The sequence below is a fragment of the Papio anubis genome, chromosome 8, assembly GCF_008728515.1.
Source record: "Papio anubis isolate 15944 chromosome 8, Panubis1.0, whole genome shotgun sequence".
NCBI classification, from domain to species: domain Eukaryota; kingdom Metazoa; phylum Chordata; class Mammalia; order Primates; family Cercopithecidae; genus Papio; species Papio anubis.
The window spans coordinates 129,833,907-129,855,070 of record NC_044983.1 but is presented as its reverse complement, the minus strand read 5'-3'; the positions used below and the strand labels follow the sequence as shown (position 1 = coordinate 129,855,070).

Sequence of the window (21,164 nt, the reverse complement as noted above, 5' to 3'; positions counted from 1 at the left end):
AGAAGAAAGAACCCAGGGTCACTCAGGGTGAGCAGGACAGGGCCAGAAAGAGAACATAGTTCCCCTGCAACTGGCTCTTCTTGGGCCGTCCTTTCTGATGGGTAGTCACCTTCTGATGGGTAGTCACCTTATGTGTTAGTGGCACAGATATGCCATTGCTGGTATAAATTCCTCCTTCCATTTGGGAAATTGTATCACACCCTTATTAGCTGAAAAGATTCTTATGTGGCTATGAATGGAGGTGTTGGGGTGAACAGACCGGGGGCCAAATCTGGGCTCTGCCACTTACCACTTCGTGATCTGACAAGTGACTCAGAGTCTTGATCCCAGGTCCTCATCCGTGAAAGGGCGACACTGCCTGCCTCCTGGGCTTTTGGTGCGTGGTAAGATCGTACACGTCATGCCCCAGCACAACTCATGATGCCTAGTAGTCCAGTGGGTAGACCTAGCCAGGTATATTTTGGGGAAAAGGAATTACTTTTTAACAGTCAACCTCTTTTCTTTGTAGTCATTCTTTTCTTCCCCTGATATTCTGGGTGGTTCACATCCACATGCAGCCATTCGATGTGCATCTCCCAGCATTCTGAGGTCAGTTTCACCTCGAGTAAATACTAGGTTTTGCAGTTAACTCTGCCTGTAAGTCTCAGAAATCTCTTGATAGAAAACCATCTGACGGTCTCAAAGTATTACTCTTTTATGATTAGTCATGAATCTGTATCCCATTATTTTAATTAGGCAGCAAACAATTATGTCAGGTGCTCTCCCAGGCTTGTTTGATAGGTGCTGGCTATGGTTGCTGAAAACATTGGTAATATTTATTGCCAGGGCTCTGATGCTTCAGTAAGGGATGGCTTTTAGCTGCTGCCTTCTTTTCTTGTCTCTTGCAGAGTCTTGGAAGTATATCCATAAAAGGCTGACTCTTGATTTCAAACGAGGCAATTCTATTTATTCATTTTAGGGCTCTTTTTTAGCACTTAATCTGTTACTCTTTGACCCAAGTGTTTGATAATGAATGACAGAATATTTATCAACTTAGAGAATGGTTCCATTAGCTCTGCTTCCCCCACTCTAGTGGTGAAGAACACAGCACGATTTTGCCCAGGCTGCCCAGCATAAGGATGCTGTACACACATGAGCCATGTGTCAGTGGAGAAGTGTGTTTAGCTGAGATTCCACTGGAGCTGTGTAGAAATGTGTGGCCCTATGTTTAAAAGAAGATGTTACTGTATTTTTTTTTAAGTTCTAATTGCTCTCTAATTGTAACTGTGTGACTTACAAGTGAAAAAGTTTCGTTACGCTTTGGGCTTGCAGAATTAATAAAATTGAGAATTTTGGGTTCATTCACCTGGAATAAAAGATACAACTGTGATATTAATGTTTGTTTCCTTTTGCTGCTCTTATTGAGAGTGATGTTCATATAAGACGTACAAAATTTTTGCTCAGTTCAGTTTAATGAAATGCATGGAATATATTCAGTCTGTGTGTGCACTCATGCTCTGGGGTACCAAGATGAGTAAGATGTGGTCCCTGCCCATGGGCAGCTGAAGGCAGCCCCTGCCTTGTAAAGGCTGTAGAGGTGGAGCATAGACTGAAGCAAGTGAACAGTGTGTAGGGGGCCTGTGGAGGGCTGCCTCTTGGCCCAGTTACCGGAGTGTTCAATTTGAGTTCTGAATTAATAGGAAGAATGGCTAGATGCTGCAAGACAGTGCATTTCAGGCATGGAAAATGTTAGCAAAGGCTCAGGAGTCTGAGATTGCAAAGGCAAGGCAGAAAGTTTGGAGAACTGAAGGAGTTCACTGTTATGAGCCTAAATACAGAGGGGACAGGCACAAGAGGAAGTCAGAGAGAGGGGCGGGGTGGGTTGGGGAGAGTTGGTTCTGATTCTGGAGGGCCTTCTCTGCTGAACTCTGGAACGTCAACTTTGCTCTGAAGTTGGGGCCATTGGTTGGTTCTCATGGCTGGACTGTGGGATGGTTTATGCTGTAGCTCATCTGGTTAGAAGATGAGGCATCTGGATGCATGTGTAGATAGATGTGTGGGTTGTGGATGATGGATGGATGATGGATGGATGGACGGACGGACGGATGGACGGATGGATGGTAGTGTTTTATGAAGGCAAGGAAACCAGCTTAGGGGCTTTTGCTGTTGTCCAAGAAAGAAATGAGCAGGACCTAACCCGGTGTGGAGGTATTAGAAATAGAGAGAAATAGACAGACAAGAGAAATATTTAGGAGATGAAATCAGGTGCTGAAAAAAATGAGGTGAGTGTAAGTTAGGGCCATAAAGATGTTGAGGAAGGCTACTGGGTATCTGATGTAGGTGATCAGATGGGTGATTAACTGGGAAGGCTGGAGGTGGAAGCTGTTTGGTGAAGAAGATGTGTCCAGCTTAGGACATTTGGGACAGCTAAGTAGCTGGTCCAGCAGGCAGTTGTATACTCAAGTCTCAGATTCAGAGAAGAGATTAGAGTGGAAGATGCTGATTTTGGCATCAAAGGTTTACAAAAGCCTGTAGGGGTCAGTTATATGCAAGGATGCTTGCAGAGTTAGACTAGGAGGGTGGGCTGGAACACTGTGGAACATCAGCAGCCTAATGATATCTGCCCTGATGAGAGGGAATGCCTCAGGGATACTCAAAATGAATAGAGAGGCCCAGAGAAGGGGGTATTGTTATGGAGTCAAAGGAACAGACGATTTCCAAAGGGTGAACTCTTAATGGAGTCATATTAAGAGTCATCCAGTAACATACAGGCCAAAATCTGCCACTGGCTTGGCATCCTAGTGAGAACAGGTTTCCAGTGAGCTGGCAGTGAAGAGAGGGGAGGGGAATGTCTAAGAGGGAAAGGTGCAAGAGCGCTCTAGAAGGAGCCAGTGCTTCTGGGAACCCAGCCACAGTGGCTGCGGGTGTCATGCCCTGAGGAGGTTTACACCATTAGAAGCTGCTTGTTGAATTCTTTACTGCTATAGGAAGTAGGCCACATTTACATTTGGTTACACATGTTTGTATTATTGCTTGTTGAGGTTTTATTTATGCTAATCAGAGGCAAAATATAGTGTACCTCATATATCTATTAACTTGTTTTAACATACCCCATTATTGAATGTTTAAATATTGCTAAAACCTTAATCTTTTTAAGAGCAGTGGTTTACATTTCGCTAGTTTTCTTTCTAGCATTCTCTCAAAAATGCCTTTGGCACTCCAACCAGAGTTCGGAGTTCTGCAACACAGATCCTGCACTTTGCTGACCATCATCCTGCAGACTCACCAGACTTTCAGGGTTATGTCTAAGGTCCTTGTGAGATGGTCCAGGCCCTTAACATTCTGGGCCGGCAACCTCTCCAGCTCAGCTCTTGACTTTCCGCAGACCTCACACTCCAGGAAGGAAGATGCAGCTGCTCCACTTTCCTGAGCACCCTGTGGTCCATTCCTCTGCAGTCTCATCTGTGTGCGCTCCTCTCCCTCAATGCCCTTCTCTCTGGGTAGCTGGACACACCCTTGCTCTTTCTTTAGGAGACTGATGGAATGTCACTGCTCATGGGGCCTCCCCAGGTGGAGCTGGCTGTGCCTCTCCGTCCCTAGGGAGCACCTCTCCACTCCCAGCTGTTGAAGACTGAGCGTGCTGCCTTGTGCCTGTGCACCTCATTGCTGTTCCCTTCTGAGATTCTGATCCTCACATGGCAAGGAACACCTTTGTGTACCTGGCTCCATGCCTGGCACTTCATTCACAGTGGGAGCTGCTGGCCTGGCGACGCTCACCTTGTCCTTCGCTTCTTTCCAGGGAAGCAGTTTAAGTGCACGGTGTGTGACTACACAGCGGCCCAGAAGCCACAGCTGCTGCGGCACATGGAGCAGCATGTCTCCTTCAAGGTAAGAGGGCTCTGGAGAAGGAGGCAGATGTTCAGGCAGAAAAGGCATCACTTTTCAAAGTGAAGATGGAGAAAGCATTCTTTCATTATTTGTTGGCGTTCCCTTCGCTTTGGGGCCCCCTTAGCTGGTACACATGGGGTCTGAGGCGTAGTGCAGTTTATTTGTGCTCTCTCGTTCCAGAAGCGTAGCATTTCTCTGTAATTTGGAAACCAAGTCAAAGATGCGTAAGAGGATGCAGACGGAAGAAAAGGCACAGTCTTTGCATAAAAGCACTGGAATGATTTAGAGGAAGGCTTGCAGGCTTTAGGGACACTTATTTTTGCTTTCAGATCCTGGATTGCCACAGGTGAGTCACCTGATAAAGCAGGTGTGATGAAGCCCACCCGACAAGCAGTTGTAAAAACTGGAGATTGTGTTCAGGAGTGTCCACCACAGTGCCCAGCATGTTGCAGGCGCTCAGGAGATGGTGGCCCTCCATATTCTTTTAGTGCCTCTAATTGGTGTTTCTTCAGTGTGGGTGGTAATGCTTGCCTGCCTAGCCATTGCTTATGATGCAGTGACTGACAACAATAACTAGGGTCCAGTAATTTGTTCAGTAAAATGTTCTGCTCAGCACTTGGGAAAACTTGACCCTTAAAATTACTGCTGTTGCTGGCACAGCAGCATGGCACACATGGCACACATGGCAAGGAATCATTCCATTTGTAAACTTGTTGCTCTAAAATGGTTTTTGAAATTGTGTCTGCCATTTCATCCCAGAGAATCATAGAACGTGGGAGGGACGGCGGGGCATCTGTTTTGTCCCGCTGGACTTGCAGCTGGAATCACCCCAAAAGTAGTGGCAGTGGAATTCCTACCAGGCAGTGCCCCAAACCATCCTGATATAGGGCCTGTTGTGATTCCAAACAAAGAAGCACTAAACGCTGGGGTAGTTTGTTTAAAGCAATTACTGAGTCCTTGCCACAGACAGCAAGAGCACAGGGGTCGGTGTTACGCTTGGGTGTGTCCACAGCGAGGTGGTCAGGGTATGGAGTGTTATGGGTGTTAACGGAATTCGGCTCAGGGCCAAGGCTTGTTTCTTTCAGTGGTGTCTTGGGCAACGATCTAGATACTCCTCTGTGGTGTTTTTTTTTTTTTTTGAGAAGGCGTCCACTCCTCTGTTGCCCAGGCAGGAGTGCAGTGGCACGGTCTTGACTCACTGTAACCTCTGTGTCCCAGGTTCAAGCGATTCCCCTGCTTCAGCCTCCCAAGTGGCTGGGATTACAGGGTATCTCAGTTAGCCTGCTACCACGCCCAGCTAATTTTTGTAGTTTTAGTAGAGACGGGGTTTCACCACGAACAACCTAGATACTTTTATTGGTGCCTGAGAATGTTTGAGTTCTGGTTCAAGCCTACTGGGAAATCCTACAGCTGACTGGGCTCACAGAGCAGTCAGGGCACCCTGATTTTTGGTTGGACACAGAAAGAAAGCACTTGAGAGCTGGGCGATCCTACACCAGCACACTGCTAGCTTGTGTTTGTTGAATGTCCATTGTGTGCAGGCCCTGTACCAGGAACTTCATGTTCATCATCTAGAATCTCCTTCTTGGTACATACTATCTTCCATCTTTGAAATACGAAGATTCTAAACCTCAGAGAAGCTAACTGATCACCTGTCAGTCTTTTCTGCCATGCCTATATCCACTGACTTCAGTCACCATGATGATATTGACTTACCTGCATTCAGCACTTCTGAGGTGACGAGGACCTTCCCCACTGGCAAGTTTATTTTATGCTCAGAACAGCCTTGTGGGAGGTGAATTTTCATCGTTCCCTCTCTTGTAGTTGAAGACTGTGATTTGTCAGAGGGAGGCTCAGAGGGATCTGCTGGAACGCCTTCAATGTCCAGGAAGTGAAGAAGCTAAAATGTGAACTTCATCCTCTCACTCCTAGTCCTGTGCTTTTCTCACTGCATGTTCTCAGTTACTTGTTGGGGACAGAAAGGGAGAAACTGGAGAAACTAAGGATGTTGAAAGGTGTTGCTTATATAGCTGCTTTTTAAAATCACCTATACTGACCATGAGTTTCTTAGGTAGGACCCATATGTTATCTAGTGGGATCATGGCCGTGTCTGAATCAAGAACAGTCTTTAGTGTTACGCATATTTGTGTACATATTTAAAATTAAGAGCTGTATTTCACATTTCACAGCGTGTAGGTGTACTTCTTTGGGGGACTAGTGCAATTATTGCGCTGGAGAATAGAGAGCTAAGGCAAATTTCACTTTGTAGGTGAGAAAATTAGACCCAGTGAGGTTAATTATTTTCCTGGCTTTTGCAGCGTTGCTACTAGACTTTGCAATCATTCCTTGGTTTTCACTGTGAAACATTTTCCTTCCCTAACCAGACCTAGCTGAAATAGCCTTTTTGCCCTGAAATGCTTATTGGTTTTTATTGTTGCTGTTTTGTTTTGTTTTTAAGATTGTGGACTATCTGGTTTATGTGCAGAGGAAATGGATTTGGGGATAGTTTCAATTCAGGAATCACTCACTTTTGTATTATTATTATTATTATTATTATTATTAATTTTTTTTTGAGACGGAGTCTCACTGTCACCCAGGCTGGAGTGCAGTGGTGTGATCTCGGCTCACTGCAACCTCTGCCTCTTGGGTTCAAGCAATTCTCTGCCTCAGCCTCCTGAATAGCTAGGATTGCAGGCGCCGGCCACCACGCCAGGCAATTTTTTTGTATTTTTAGTAGAGATGGGGTTTCACCATCTTGGCCAGGTTGGTATTGAACTCCTGACCTCGTGATCCACTCGCTTTGGCCTCCTAAAGTGCTGGGGTTACAGGCGTGAGCCACCACACCCGGCCACATATGTATTATTAACTTCTGCCATTACATAGTTGGTGTCCAGTGTTGGGCCTCAGGACCTGCTGCACTGAGCTGGACCTGGTGTCATGACCGGTTTCCCTTGGGCTCCCTGTGGATTTTGGCTTCCTCCCTATTGAATGGTACTATAAATGGGAATGAGATTCAGACCTGAGTGAGAAACAGGAAATCCAGCCTTAGTTTCTCTCATCCCACAAGTTAGGGTACTCATCAAATGCATGTCAATTTAGGTGGTGTTTCTCAATTAATTGGGACTGACAAAGCAAAATGAAATTGCTTCATACCAACCCCTCATCCAAATACTGGTAATCACTCTGTCCCTGTCGTGTTCCCTTCCCACTCTCTGTGTTAATTTCCTATTGCTGCTGTAACAGATTACCACCAATTTAGTGGCTTAAAATAGCTCAGATTGATTATCTTACATTTCTGTAGTTTGGAAGTCTATCACACATCTCACTAAGATAAAATCAAGGTGTTGGCAGGGGTGCATTTTTTCTGGAGGTTCTGGGAAAAAAATCCACTTCCTTGCCTTTCTGGCTTCTAGAGTTGACCTGCATTCCTTGGCTCATGGCCACTCCCTTCATATTCATAGCTGGCAACATGGCATCTCTCACCATGTCTGCTTCTCTGACTCTCCTCTTCTGCCTCCTCTTCTACCTTTAAGGGCCCTCATGGTTACACTGAACCCACTGAGATAGCCCACAATAATGAATGTCCTTATCTTAAGCTCAGATGATTAGTAAACTTAATACCGCCTGCAGTCTTAATTTCTTTTTGCCATTCTAGGTAACAAATTTACGGGTTCTGGGGATTAGGATGTGGACTTTTTTGAGGGCCATTATTCTGCCAACCATATTCCCCCACTTTTCTTCCTTTTACGTCAACTCTGTGGTAGAGCATTTCAGCAAGATCAGAAAATATGCAATATTCATACATATTCCAATGGCAAACATTACAAAGAAATCAAGTCTCTCTTTTTTACTAATCTTAGATTAGATCTCAACATCCTCACACAGATGCTACTAATCAATTGCAATTGGCTTACAAGATGAAATCAATTTGCTTTTCTTGAGGTAGCTGTACAATTTACAATACATGATTTGTGTCAGGGAATACTATAAGGGCAAATTTCCTGTATTGCCTTTTGAAATGGCATATTTCTTATTTGTATATTTATTTTAAAAATAAAATTAATGTGTTCACTAAATAAGATTTGGAAAGTACTTGTTGATTCCCTTCCATATGGATTTTTTTTTGATATTTTTTAGACATGGTTGAGGTCATACTATAAATACAGAATTTCTTTTTCTTTTTTTTTGCATGGAAATTGGAGCCTAGGTTTACCACTGATAAAGCTCTATTGGAGAATGTGGCTTAGATGACTGGCCTGATGGTTTGCTGTTAGGGACCTTCCTAGTGAAAGGCCGGGCCAGGGAGCTTATATGCAATTTTTAATATTGTCTTTTTAATCAGCATTTCATAAGTATTTTCCATTTTACGAAAATCTGTTTATAAACTACTTTTAATGGCTGCTTAAGGATGATTATCATAGTTTAACCATTCCTTGCATAATTGGATAGTTTGGTCATTCCTGGTTTCTGTTGTTGTAAGTAACCCTACAATGGATATCTGTATGCCAAAAGCATTTCCATGTCATCCTCAAATCTAAACAGCTATAAAACACTGGGTGAAGCCTATCAAACCTCTGAGAATTCACAAATAGTAAAGATGTTATTTTCTCTTCTTGCAGATGCAATTAAAATGCATTCCCTAGGGCAGAACTGATATTTTCAACCTTAAAGAGGTGCCAGAGAAAATACTTAGACAAGGTGAATGTTGCTGAGCCAGGATTCTCTAAACAAAAATAGGCTTATTCCTTCCATCTAGCTATTCAACTCTTTGCTTTCTTCCAAATAAGTAAGTCCATGGATCATTTTGTAAGGCAGTGTAGTTAGAGTCAGGAATCACCTTGTGAAGTTCTCTCTGATTCGGCTCATTTGGACCCCTAACTCTGTTGATAGAAATGTTCTCAATGACAGAGCTGATTCAGTGGTATTCTCCTTGCACATGAATCAAAAGTGAGTTTATTTTAAAATAAAATTTTATCTTTTCATTTAAAAGGGACACTCACTTAAAGAGGATACCTCTTCATGCTAACCATATATATATATATCATTCTATATTAAGTTTGAAAGTTGTTGTATGTTCAGTTCATGGGATTCATACAACCAGTGAAAACGCTGTCATGAGAGACATTGAGTTCGGGATGGGTGATGTCAGTGATAGAGAGGGAGGGAAAGAGAAAGAGAGAGTGAGGGAAGAAAAATAGATGACCATGAGAGGAAAGTCTTGCTAGGGCTTACATCACAATCCCATGCCAAAATAGTTGGTAAGATCTGCCATTTTAGCTGATCTTGAATCTCTCTGCCTCCCTCCCCAGGTAGTGTGGTAGATGGATTGAGTGGCCCATTCATTCTAGGAAACTGTGCTAGATTTCCCTTAGCATATTTGTTAGGTGTTAAAGCCTGAGAATAGATTTTAAGATAATACTTTCAAAATCCAAGACAAAAATAATGACTGGACAGCTGGAATTATTTTTATTTTCATATGATATTAGCTCTTTAATATTTGTCTTACTTTTATGAATGTCTCATATTAAAAATAAACTGCTATCAGTAGCCCAGTTGAAAAATAGGCAAAGGATATATAAAAAGAACAGGTCACCGAGAAGGGAATAACTTTGGGTGTATGATAAGACGTCCAACCTCACTGATAATTAAAAAAAAGAGTAAAACCACACTAAGATACCATTTTTCAGTTCTCAGATTGGTAAACATTCAGAAGTTTGCAAGCATGCTGCATTGATGAGGCTATGAGGAATGGCCATTCTCACACATTGCTGGTGGGAGTGTTAGTGCCCATGACCCTGTGGAGGTCAGTTTGGCAGAATCTGTCAAAATTGCAAATGCATGTGTTCTTCGACTCACCACTTGTAAGATTTTATCCTACAGATGTACTTGCAGATGCATGAAATGATTACTGTGCAGGGTTATCCATTAGAAACAATGGAAATGCCCATGAATTAGGGTGAGGGTTGAATAGGCAACGGGGCACACAAACAGCAGAATGATGCTTTGTGGCTATAGGAAAGAATATAGGATCTCTCTACTTCTATAGAAAGATATTGAAGATATATGAGGAAGGGCAAAAAGTAAGGTTAAAAAAGGGCAAAACCATATTTGTATTTACTTACATTTGTTTTCAAGCCTCTGCAAGAATACATGCAAAATAAACAAAGAAACATAACCTGTCGTGGGTGGGTGAGGGTTGGAACTTGGTAGATTGAGGGACAGGGCTGAGAGTGAGACTTTTCCCTATATATATATTTTTAAAATGTTAAGTCATTGCTTTACCTATTCAGTAATTTAAGTAAAAAACAGCAACATACTAAATAAGAATATTATCCTAGAAACTATCTAAAGTCAAAGCAGAATGTAAACATGTTTCTCATCGGTGATACCATCCTATGAAGATAGTGCAAATTGCCTTTGGAATTTCACTGAGATTCCGTTTAGCATTTGAAAATCTCGGAATTTCACTGAGATTCTGTTTAGCATTTGAAAATCTCTGAGAGTGATGAGGTCTCATAGCAAAGCACAGGATTTAGAACCAAGCAGATGAAGTTTCAATTTTTGGCTGCGCCACTTGTAGGCTTTGTTATTTAACAAATTTTATGATCTGTAAAATGCTGATAGTGATGTTTGTCTTCTGGTGTTCGAGATATTAAAAGCAGTAACATTTTTTTATGAGTAGTAGGTATGGCACATGGTACCAGGCAGGTGATCAAAAATTGTTGGCTCTTGTTTCCTCCCCTATCTCTTGAAAATGACTCCAGTTCTTGAAAGAACTAAAGCAAAGAAGAGTATAACCTCGCCTGATCATGGTTTATATTCTTTTTGGTGAGATTACATTATGTTTACAAATAGTTCACTCTAAATATTTTTCTAGGTGTTATGTTATATTTTTTATACATTTTTAGATATTGATGTTGTTTTACTTTTTTCTTGTTGTTCGGAATTGTTGGGTTAGGCAGATTAGGGCCAAAATCTTGGTGCTGCTGCTTACTAATTAGTTAACCTTTGGGAATTCCTTTACGTTTTTGAGCCTTTGTCTTCTTATTTGAAAAATATGAACAATGATATAATTACTTCAGAGGCTTTGAAAGAGAAGCTGCTTTGAGGGAACAGACCAGAAGGAATGTCTCTGCACAGCTTTGGGAAGGCTTGGCCCATCAGCCCTGCCAAGCCGTTCCTGGGGAGGAGGTGCTGGGGAGGACCTCAGGTTTGCTGTCTCATAGAGAGAGTTAGGAGGCTTTCTTGTTACAGGGAGAAGCTCTGGCCTCTTGCCACCCTTCCTACAAGACTGGCTTTTCTGTAGCTTTAGTCAACATCAGAATTACCTTGGGATCTTGATAAATGTGCACGTAATGGGTTTCTAAACCCAGAAGATACTTTCAGTCAGCCTGGAGCCCAACCTAGGATCCTTGACTTGAACACTTTCCTGTGTGGTTCTGATGCAGCGGCCCCACAGCCCGTAATCTGCTAGACATTGTGCTGGGTTTTGAATTCTGCAAAGAAAGGCCCTGTTCAAATATTTTTACTTAAAATGTTCTCCTGTAAACAGCACACAGCTAGTTCTTGTTTGTGTCTCTGTGTGTGCCTACTTGTGTATATGTGAATTATGTACCTGTGCGTAACAGGGTGACAATCACTGCCCTTTAATTGGAGTGCATAGTCCATTTACATATAGTGTAATTATCAACATCTTTTAATTTAAGAGTACCATCTTGGTATCTATTTTCTATGTGTTGTATAAGTTCTTTGCTTCTTTTTCCTTCTTTTCTGTCTTCTTTTGAGTGAATCAAGTATTTTTTAGTATTCCATTTTATCTCTTGTATTGACTTTTTATTTTAGAACTGTTGTAGATTTATAGAAAAAAAACGTGACTATAGTACAGAGAGTTTCTATATACCCCACACCAGTTTCCCCTGTTGTTACCGTCTAATATCAATACGAAACATTTGTTATAACTAATGAATCAATATTAATACATGTTATTATTAGCTAAAGTCCATATTTTATTCAGATTTTCTTAGTTTGTACCTAATGCCCTTTGCCTATTTCAGGATCCCATTAGGATACCACAGTACATTAGTTCTCATGTCATTTTTAGGATCTGTTTGGATTTAACAGTTTCTCAGACTTCCTTTGTTTTTGATGACCTTGGAAGTTTTGAGGGGTACTGGTCAATCGTTTTATAGAATATCCCTCAGTTGGGGTTTGCTGAACTTTTAACTATACCTTTTTGTGTTCCTCTTGTTTTAGTGGTCACTGTAGACCTTACCTTATCTTTATTACAATATATTCTAGTTTCAAATATTATATTATTTTATGAATAATATAAGAACCATAAAACACTGTAATTCATTTACTCTCCCCCTACACTTCGTGCTCTTGTTGTCACACATGTTCATGTTATGAGCTCCTCAATATAGTGTTGTTATTTTTTGCTGTAATCAGTAAATATTTATAAAATATTTTAAAAATACGTAATGAAACTAAAATTTTAAAAAGATTTAAAATTGAAAAAGGATTTTATTAAAATATTAAAATATTTTTAAAAGGGTAAATACAAATTTACCTGCATAATTCACCTTTCTGGTATTCTTCATTTTCTCCCCGCAGATATGGGCTTCTATTTGATACATTTTTCTTTAGCTTGGATAACTTGTTTTAGCATTTCTTGTGTGCTGGTAGGCTAGAATTGAATTCTCTCGATTTTTGTCTATTTGAGAATGTCTGTATATGGTCTTCATTTTTGAAAAATATTTTGATAGCCATAGACTTCTAGGGGGACATCACTCTAAAAATGTTCCATCCCTTTTCATCCTTTCTTGTTTCTAACCCTTTCTTGTTTCTAACCACGTTGTTTCTCTATGTGTAATGAGTCTTTTTCTTCTAGTTGGCTTTAAGATTTTCCTCTTTTTTTTTTTTCGGTTTTCATCTTATTAACGTCAGCAAGTCTAGGTATACTTTCCTTTATATTTACCTTACTTGGGGTTTGTTGAGCTTTTGGATCTGTGGGTTGATATTTTTCATCAGTTTTGGACTATTCTCAACCATTATCTCTTTATTCCTTCTGCTTCATTTGTTCTCTCCTTTCCCTCTAGGACTATAATACCACATATATTAACACATATATATTAATACATATATGTGAGGCACTAACAGCACCTCACATTCAGGTGATCTCTCTCTCTCTTCCTTTAATTCTTCTTTCTTTTTATGTTTCAGTTTATATAGTTCATATGATTTCTACTTGCCTTTCTTCAAGCTTACTTATCCTTTCTTAGGATATATTAAATCTGCTATTAAGACCACCAAATACGATGTTTTAATTTCTAGGATCATTTGGTTCTCTTATCTTTTCCTTTTCCTTTTCCTTTCCCTTTCCCTTTCCTTTCCTTTTCTTTTTTCTTTCCTTCCTTCCTTCCTTCCTTCCTTCCTTCCTTCCTTCCTTCCTTCCTTCCTTCCTTCCTTCCTTCCTTCCTTCCTCCCTCCCTCCCTCCCTCCCTCCCTCCCTCCCTCCCTCCCTCCTTCCTTCTTTTTGTATCTTGCTTGAGCTCCTGGGCTCAAATGATCCTCCTGCCTCAGCTTCCCACGTAGCATTTTTTTTTTTTTTTGTAGTTTTTGTTTCTCTATTACATTTTATCATCTGTTGACACTTGCTTTTAATGTTTTTCCTAGAGCCTTTAACATATTTGTTCTAGTTACTTCGATGTTTTTGTTTAATCATTTTAACATCTGGGGCACCTGCACATCAGTTTCTATTGAGTTTTTTTTCCTTTTTCTGTTTTCCCTGCAGGGCTGCAGAGATGTTTTTCTTCTTGATTTGATGTCATCTTTTCTTGCTTCTTTGCATGCCTCACAATGTTTTAATGCCAGACATTATGCCACATATGCCAGACACTGTATGTGAAAAACAGTAGACTGAGGTAAACAGTAGTTGGCCTTGGGAAAGTATATGTTACTAGTGTGGGGGACTGTGCAGAAGAGAGTTAATATAGCAGGCTTGGCTGCTCTCCTTTGAAAGATCTGCTTACAAGCTTGGGCTGGCATCTGAGAACATGGACTTCCAAGAGAGTTTGTAGCACCTCACTGTTAAGAGGAGCTTACACTTTCTAAAGTATTTATACAAACAGTGTCATTTATGGTGAATACCTGCCTTTTTTCTGGGAGTGTAGAATTTTGGTACATGCTAGGCAGAGGGTACTTACATGATCAGCCATCACTAAAATCTCTGGTCACTGAGCTTCTAACAAGCATCTCTGGTTGACAGCATTTCATAAGTATTGTCACAGATCCTTGCTGGGGGGTTAAGCATGTGCTCTGTGGCTCCACTTGGAGAAGACCCTTGGTAGCTTGCATCTGGTTTCCCCTAGCCTTCACCCCATGTGTCTCTTCCCTTTGCTGATTTTGCTTTGTATTCTTTTACTGTAATAAAGTGTAGCCATGAGTATGACTATATGCTGAGTCTTACAAGTCTTCTCAGTGAGTCACTGAACCTGAGGGTGGTCTTGGCAACTCAAGAATGAATAAATCTAATTTGTAGTTGAGCTGGGTCTGGGTCTGGGCTCTGAACAGCTCTAGAGTTGGTTTTCACTATCTTTGGATATTCTGAGAACAGGATCAGGACTTTGCTTTCAGCAAGGTTGACCATCTGAGCACCAGTGAGATTCCAGAAATCACGTTGTGTTTTACAGCCCAGCACTGGCCTTCTCAATCATACAGGCTCTCTACCAGCTTTGCAGGTCAGCTGCCAGCATCTCGGGATGCTGCAGAGTTTCTGTTTCTCTCCAGCTCCACCCCGGGCTTTCTGTTTATTAGACATCTCTCTCCCGCCTTGCCCTGCCCAGGGAACTCTTTGGAGAGTTGGCGGTGCACTTGGTGAAGGCCTTGTGTACTTTGTAAGGGATGGATTTCCTCTCCCCTTTCATCACTGGCTGCAGCTTCAGCCACCAACCCTCTTGCACGTGGTGAAGTTCTCCATTTCACAGGGAAGAGGTTGATGGGTCACTATGCTGAAGATAAAAGTAGGAGAAAAGGAACTGGTGGATACTTTGGTCTCTAGCATAGCGACCTATCCACCTCTTGTCTTTTTCTAGAATTAGTTCGCTTAGATTTCTTTGTATCCTCAGCAGTCTGATAGCTCTGTCAAGTTGTTAGTGTGAGAGCAGTGGTCTCTTGTGGTTTTCTGCATCCTAGCTGGAAGCAGGAATACTCCAACCCTGTGATTCTCACAGTGCCTGTCAGTGCCTGCACAATAGAGTGCCTATCAGATGTACCTATTGCCCCTGCACCAACATACACAGAACTTGAAGCTGGGAGTAAGGAGCAAGGAGGGTGACTGAGACAGCAGACTGGCTGATGTGAGTAATCTGGGTGGGTGCAGAGTCACGAGGAGAGAATTCACTGCTAGCTGTCATGCAAGGGTATTTTCAATGCAGCATTACCTGTGGGTAGTTCAGGAAAGACTGGGAGATTCATGGACCCTTGGGATTGTACCCATGGGAGAAACAACAGTGCACAGGTTTGATGAAAGGCCTGAATCCTACAGCACAAGACCTTTCTTTTTTGACGTTAGAGATTGTGGCTCTACGGTCAGACTATCATAGAATCCTGGCTTCCCACTTATTACCTGTGTGGCCTTGGGCAAGCAGTCTCCCCTCTGCAGCTTACCTGTAGCACAGAGATAAAAGAAGTACCTCTTCTTGCCACTATACACATTGTGATTAGTCAGGAAGTAAGTAAAGAGGGCTTGTCACGTTGTTCTCAAATGTTAGTTCTCTAGAGACTCCATCCTGGTTTCTTCCTTTTTTCATCACAGGACTGTCCTGACTCTACAATCTTCTTTTCTTTCATGACTTTGTTTAAGATTCTTGGTGCCTGTGGCATGTTCTTTTTGTTCACAGAGTCATATTCACCTAATTCCTCTAATGTGGCACATTCTTTCATGATGTACCTGACCACATAAATATGTCACTGAGACAGAGTCTCACTTTGTCGCCCAGGCTGTAGTGTGGTGGCGTGATCTCAGCTCACTGAAACCTCTGCCGCCCAGGTTCAAGCAATTCTTCTGCCTCAGCCTCCTGAGTAGCTGGGATTACAGGTGCCTGCCACTGCACCTGGCTAATTTTTGTGTTTTTAGTAGAGATGGGATTTCACCATCTTGGCCAGGCTGGTCTTGAACTCCTGACCTCTTGATCCACCTGCCTCAGCCTCCCAAAATGTTGGGATTACAGGCGTGAGCCACTGCACCCGGCCAAGAAGCTTTACCAGTTGTGTCTCCCACACGGAGTTCTTAATAAATGGCCTCCTTCTAACAGCAAATGTCTCTCTCCTCAGCGGCCCTGCCCTTCACTGCTGGACCTGCTGCCTGTGCTTTCAAAAAGTGTGATTCTCCTGCAGAAGGGCCTTGTTCTGCCCTTGCCCCGCCATTCTTTCCTCGTCACTACCTCTCACCCATTTTTTGCATTGCACGGGACATGCCACAAGGCCCCAGCACTGTAGGAAGTTTGCCCTTTGACTCATTCCTCTGTAAAGCTCCAAGTGCACCGAGAGCTTTTCCTGATTTATGGAAAGCATGTCAAAATTTGGTGTGTGAATGTGCAAGTCCATAAAAGAATTCAGGTCTGAAATTCACAGTTTTTGAGATTTGTGCATTTTGAAGACTCTTCAGCGTGACTTCATGCTGACCCTTGCTTCTTACTTTAGACACTTTTTTTGCTTCTGAAACAGAATAACCCTTTCCACTGTTTGACAAATAGCTCAGATCACTCCTCTGCCCCTGACCTCCAGAAGATGAGACTGGCCTTCTCTTCTGTAGCCATCAGCCTTTTGGTATAGATGTGTATGCTGTTTCACAAGGGAAACCATCCACGCCTTCATCTTGAAAAGACACTATTTAAAGTTTATGTTTGATGTATCTCAAAATGCAATTGAATCTTCAAAAATGTGCACCATGAAGCCAGAGAAATCTATTGGCTGTTGTCAGCCTAAAATTTGCATAACTAAAAGTATTTTCATAAAACTAGTGAGAGGCAAGGGAGATCTCAATCACCGATGTCACTATCATTGAGAAACTTTTCCTGAGAATGCCATATAGAATACATGATACCACGATTTGACATTCAGAATTTTAAGAAAAAACATAAGTACAAATAAAGTACTGAATGTTCATTTGTCTTTTTGATGCAAAGCATATGAAATGTTTACTTATGTATTCAACACATTTTTTTTCTGGATAGCAGGCACGTCTGTGTCAGGCACCATGACGGGTCAGAGGATTTCAGGATGAAGCCAGGCCTCTGGTCTGCCAGGGTTACAAGTCTGGGGAGAGCCAAGTAGACATCAAAAGCAACAGCAAATATGTTAAATGATCCAAAAAGTTATGTGCAGGGTTCTGTGGGAACCCAGAAAACCAGCAAACTAATTATTCCAACTTTATCGGTTTTTAAAAATTATGTTTTAATTGGATTAATATATTATCCTGTTGTGTAAAACCTGTAGCTTAAAAAACCTGTAGCAACCAGAAAGCTCTCCAATTGACTGTTACCCACAAGTCAAAGGGAATTAGTGTAACCTCTTTTTGCATTCCTGATAATGAAATAGGTCCCAAAGGCCTTTATAATGTGTCGGTGTGAAAGGGAAATGGTTGTATGTACAAAAGACACGAGGCATCTGAGCACCTAGAATGCTTAAGGAGCTTGGGTGCTCAGCTGAACAAAGGTGATGTTTGGATGAGGTCAGCTGAGGATGTGGCGTGGTAATTTGCTCCTAGTTTCCAGTCTAAACTTTGTCAGCAAGGGAGTGAAAGCAATAAAATGATCTCAAATAAGCAGATTGTTTGGAAGCCACACATTTATAAATAGTTCAAAGTAATAGCCTGAGAGTCTCAGTACCACCTCAAAATGCTGAGTCATCTGGCATTGCTTATGGCGTTGCGGTTTTATTTATACTACCCAGAAGATGGTTTCATCTTTCCACGAGAAAGTTCCACCACAAGGTTGAATGTTTAAATATCTAGCATTAGAATAAATACGACAGGTGGGCTGGTTTCTTTGTAATGGCCATGTGCTTGGCGTTACACAGGTATTTCCTGTGCATTACCTTATTTTGCCCTGAAAAACTCTACCAGGTAGGTATTAACATCCCCATTTTATGGATGAGGACACTGAGGCCCAGAGTCTTGTTTAGTAATGTGCTCAGGAGTATCACAACTTCTGTGAGCTAGAGTTGGGATTTTGATCCGTGTCTCTGTAGTGAAAGCTACTCTGTCTGTGTTAGTCCACGCTTTCTCATTTTCAAGTGAAGCAGAGGAACTTATTTACCCCTTTGTCCTTTTTCCTCTCACTGCTTTGCTTATTTAAGCCGGAGCTATATGTTTAGCTCTCAAGACTGAAGCAAAATCTTCAAACAAAATGCTGATGGAGTGTGAAGTTAGCAGCCAGAGCATTTTCTAGGTTCAGTGGAAATTACTGAACCAGGGGGCAGAGAGAAAGAAGTAAAGCATAGAGTTTCTGTTGGTGGTGTTTGTCTTGCTTTTCGGTTCTGAATTTGCAAGAAAATGGAGAATCTGAGATTCCACATGGTTTTCTTGTTAATTTTGAACGTGGCGGGTGGGGTTGGGGGTGGGATGCACAGCACGGCCATGTGGTGGTGGTAACAGGGGCCATTTGTTAAATTGGTTTGAAATGTAGTGTCTCTGCTTTTTAGCCATCTTAGTGCCATCTTCAGCTTCATTCTATTTTAGATGTTTAAAGCACCTCTGGAAAAAAAAAGAGGAAATGGGGTTGTTTTATGTTACATTAAAATCCTGTCTAAGAGTGTGCAGTAGATTCTCTGGAAATATTGCATTTTTGACACAAGTGATTACAAAAAAATCAATAATCAGAGAACGCTAAAGAGTCTTCTAAGCCCTTGCACAAAAAGCAATTAGTGTGGATTGATTTACTGTTATTTATTGTGATGAGATAATTGCCTCAACACAAGCCATTTTTGCACTTGTGGTATGCCACGGTTTTAAAACATTTATTTTCTTAAATTGTTTAATTTGTCTCTGGCCTTATTTTAAAACCAAGATAGCTTTGTGCTTACTAAATTATATGAAGACCTGGCGTTTTCTCTCTTGATCTGTACCGCACGCTGTTGTTTTTTTTTTTTTTTTCCCCCCTGTTGTGACTAACCTTGGATGGAATGCAAGTCCCAGCCTCATGCTCTCAGGTTTATAAATCCTGAAGTGATAAGGCAAAAAAAAAAAAAAAAAAAAAATTGAAAGATTTTTCTCTCCCAGCATGGATGGTGCCCAGTGGACTTGGCTTTGAGCCTGTCTGCTTTCAGGAAGACTTGGATTGAAGACTTGGATTATAGACCAGAGTGTGACCTACCAAATCTGCCTGAATTATATTTGGCCACTGGGAGAAGGAGAAGGGAATGATGTTCTCATCACCAGATATCCTGTAAACATCAACATTACTTTGAAATCTTTGGTACAAACTTCTTTACATGCTAACATGAGCCCATGAAAATCTGCTTCCCCCTGGCTCCTTGGTCCGAGGGCCTCTTCCTTTCGGGCGTGTGTCTCTTGATGTCTCTTGGCTTCTGCCTCTGTGTTTCTTTCCCCTTGTCTGTCTCCTGTGACTGTCTGTGGGTCACGGGGGTCTGGGTGTGGTTGTTTGGGTCAGGTGGAGTGCACCGGTCCCGCACATTGTCCTGTGTACACATGGTTCACATTCCCACTGAGCTCAGGCTGGAGAAGAAGATGAGCATTCTAGGTGCAAATGTTCTTTAGGAATTTTCCTTACGAACATCACCATGTATCTTGTAATTTACAGTCTTGGTCCTTTATTATGAATATGCATTTTTTCTCAAGTTGCCCGCTGCCCAGTCTAGGGGTGCAGATCTTTGGCCATTGGCCCGGTGATCAGTATTCTTCTTGCTTCAGGGTGGGGAGCCTTCATGTGGCCCTGCTGCAATGACTCTCAGGCCCTGAGCAGCCTCTAGGGATAAGCTCATATTTCTATGAAACATTTCCATCTGTCAGCCTGTGTCATCATCCAGAGCATTCTGGAAGAGTCACAAGCTTTACTGGGTGACCCTGGGTAGATAATGGGCCTTGGGGTTCAGAAATTCAATGTGATGGAATTCCTCCGAGTGGAAAAGAAGTTTATCGTGGGCACAGTTAACATGCAATAGCGAGGTGAGTCCGGCAGTCAGCCAATCACGTTTTTGTTTTCGTGTGTTCCATTCTGAGTCTCTAGTGCCCAGTGCTCCACTGGCTATGGTGGAACCCAGCAGTAGCAGAAGACATGGCTTTTGTCCTCAGGAAGCTCAGCCTACCTGGGAGACAAGATAGACCTTCCCTGGAAGAGGCCGTCAGTCAGTGTTTTCCACACTGTGCTCTCTAGAACACTAGTTCCCTGGGATGTCGGCAGGTGTTAGGTGGTAGGGACACAGTACATAGTGATTTTCAGTCTCATTTTGGCTGGAGAAGTCCCTCTCCTATTTTTCCCAACGTGCCTGCCAGCACTTAAACAGACTTTGGGAAACACTGGCTGTCAGAGAACCCAGAAGTAGAGAAAATAGTATAATGAACCCCATGTATGTCTGTCACTTCAGTGGCTTCTGGTCACACTCAGAGTTATAGCTGAAATCCTTCAGGTGGCCAGAAGCACCTGCCCTGCCTGGCCCCTGGTTCCTGAGCTGCCTTGCCCCCGACCCTCCGTTGCAGATGTGGCGCGTCCCACTCCATCTCCACGCTTGGTTGCACCTGCTCTTCCCACTTCTCATTCTGCTTTTCTCCCAGGTAGCCACACGGTGCTTCTTTCACCTCCTTCAGGTCTTGGCTCAAATGCTTTATTTTGATGTGTTTAACAGCATCAGTGGGTTATATATTTACTTGTTCATGATGTTAGAATGTAAATTCTTTGAAGCCCTTTGTTTAGTTTTTATCCTACTCCCAGCATCTATGCAGTGCTTAATAAATACTTGCTGAATTAACAAATCAGTAAATGAATAGGTTCTGTAGAAATTTAGTGCGATAGATTTATCATGGCCAACTTCCAGGTGGAGGTGGGACTGAGCTCCTTCAAGGACTTGGAGCCACAAGGGCACAGCGTTCAACAGATCCTCTGTTACTGGGCCATGCCCGGTCCTTCACTCCGTTCTGTGGCTTTGAACTCTCAGTTCTTCCCTCTTCTCACAGTTGCCAGAGGCCTCTTGAGGTTAATACAAGATAAAACATGTGTAAGTGCTTTAGAAAGGAGGTGCTCAGCCCAGGATAACCAAGCATGGTCCCAAGGCTCATGGGA

The 21,164-nt window shown here is 42.2% G+C and overlaps 1 protein-coding gene across 6 annotated transcripts in view; it reads left to right on the top strand.

The window, feature by feature from the left end:
• ZFAT (zinc finger and AT-hook domain containing) overlaps window positions 1-21,164 on the top strand; it is a 232,251-nt gene that overhangs the window by 140,266 nt on the left and 70,821 nt on the right. For 4 of the 6 annotated variants that reach the window (XM_017962334.3, XM_021942678.2, XM_021942679.2 and 1 more), the window contains one exon: window positions 3,779-3,867. The exons of 1 other annotated variant lie outside the window; for it this stretch is intronic. In XM_017962334.3, the coding sequence (XP_017817823.1) occupies window positions 3,779-3,867 (89 nt within the window). Of the gene's footprint in view, window positions 1-3,778; window positions 3,868-4,047; window positions 5,008-21,164 lie in introns of those variants that run through there. One more of the 6 variants, XM_021942681.2, reaches the window with a different exon arrangement.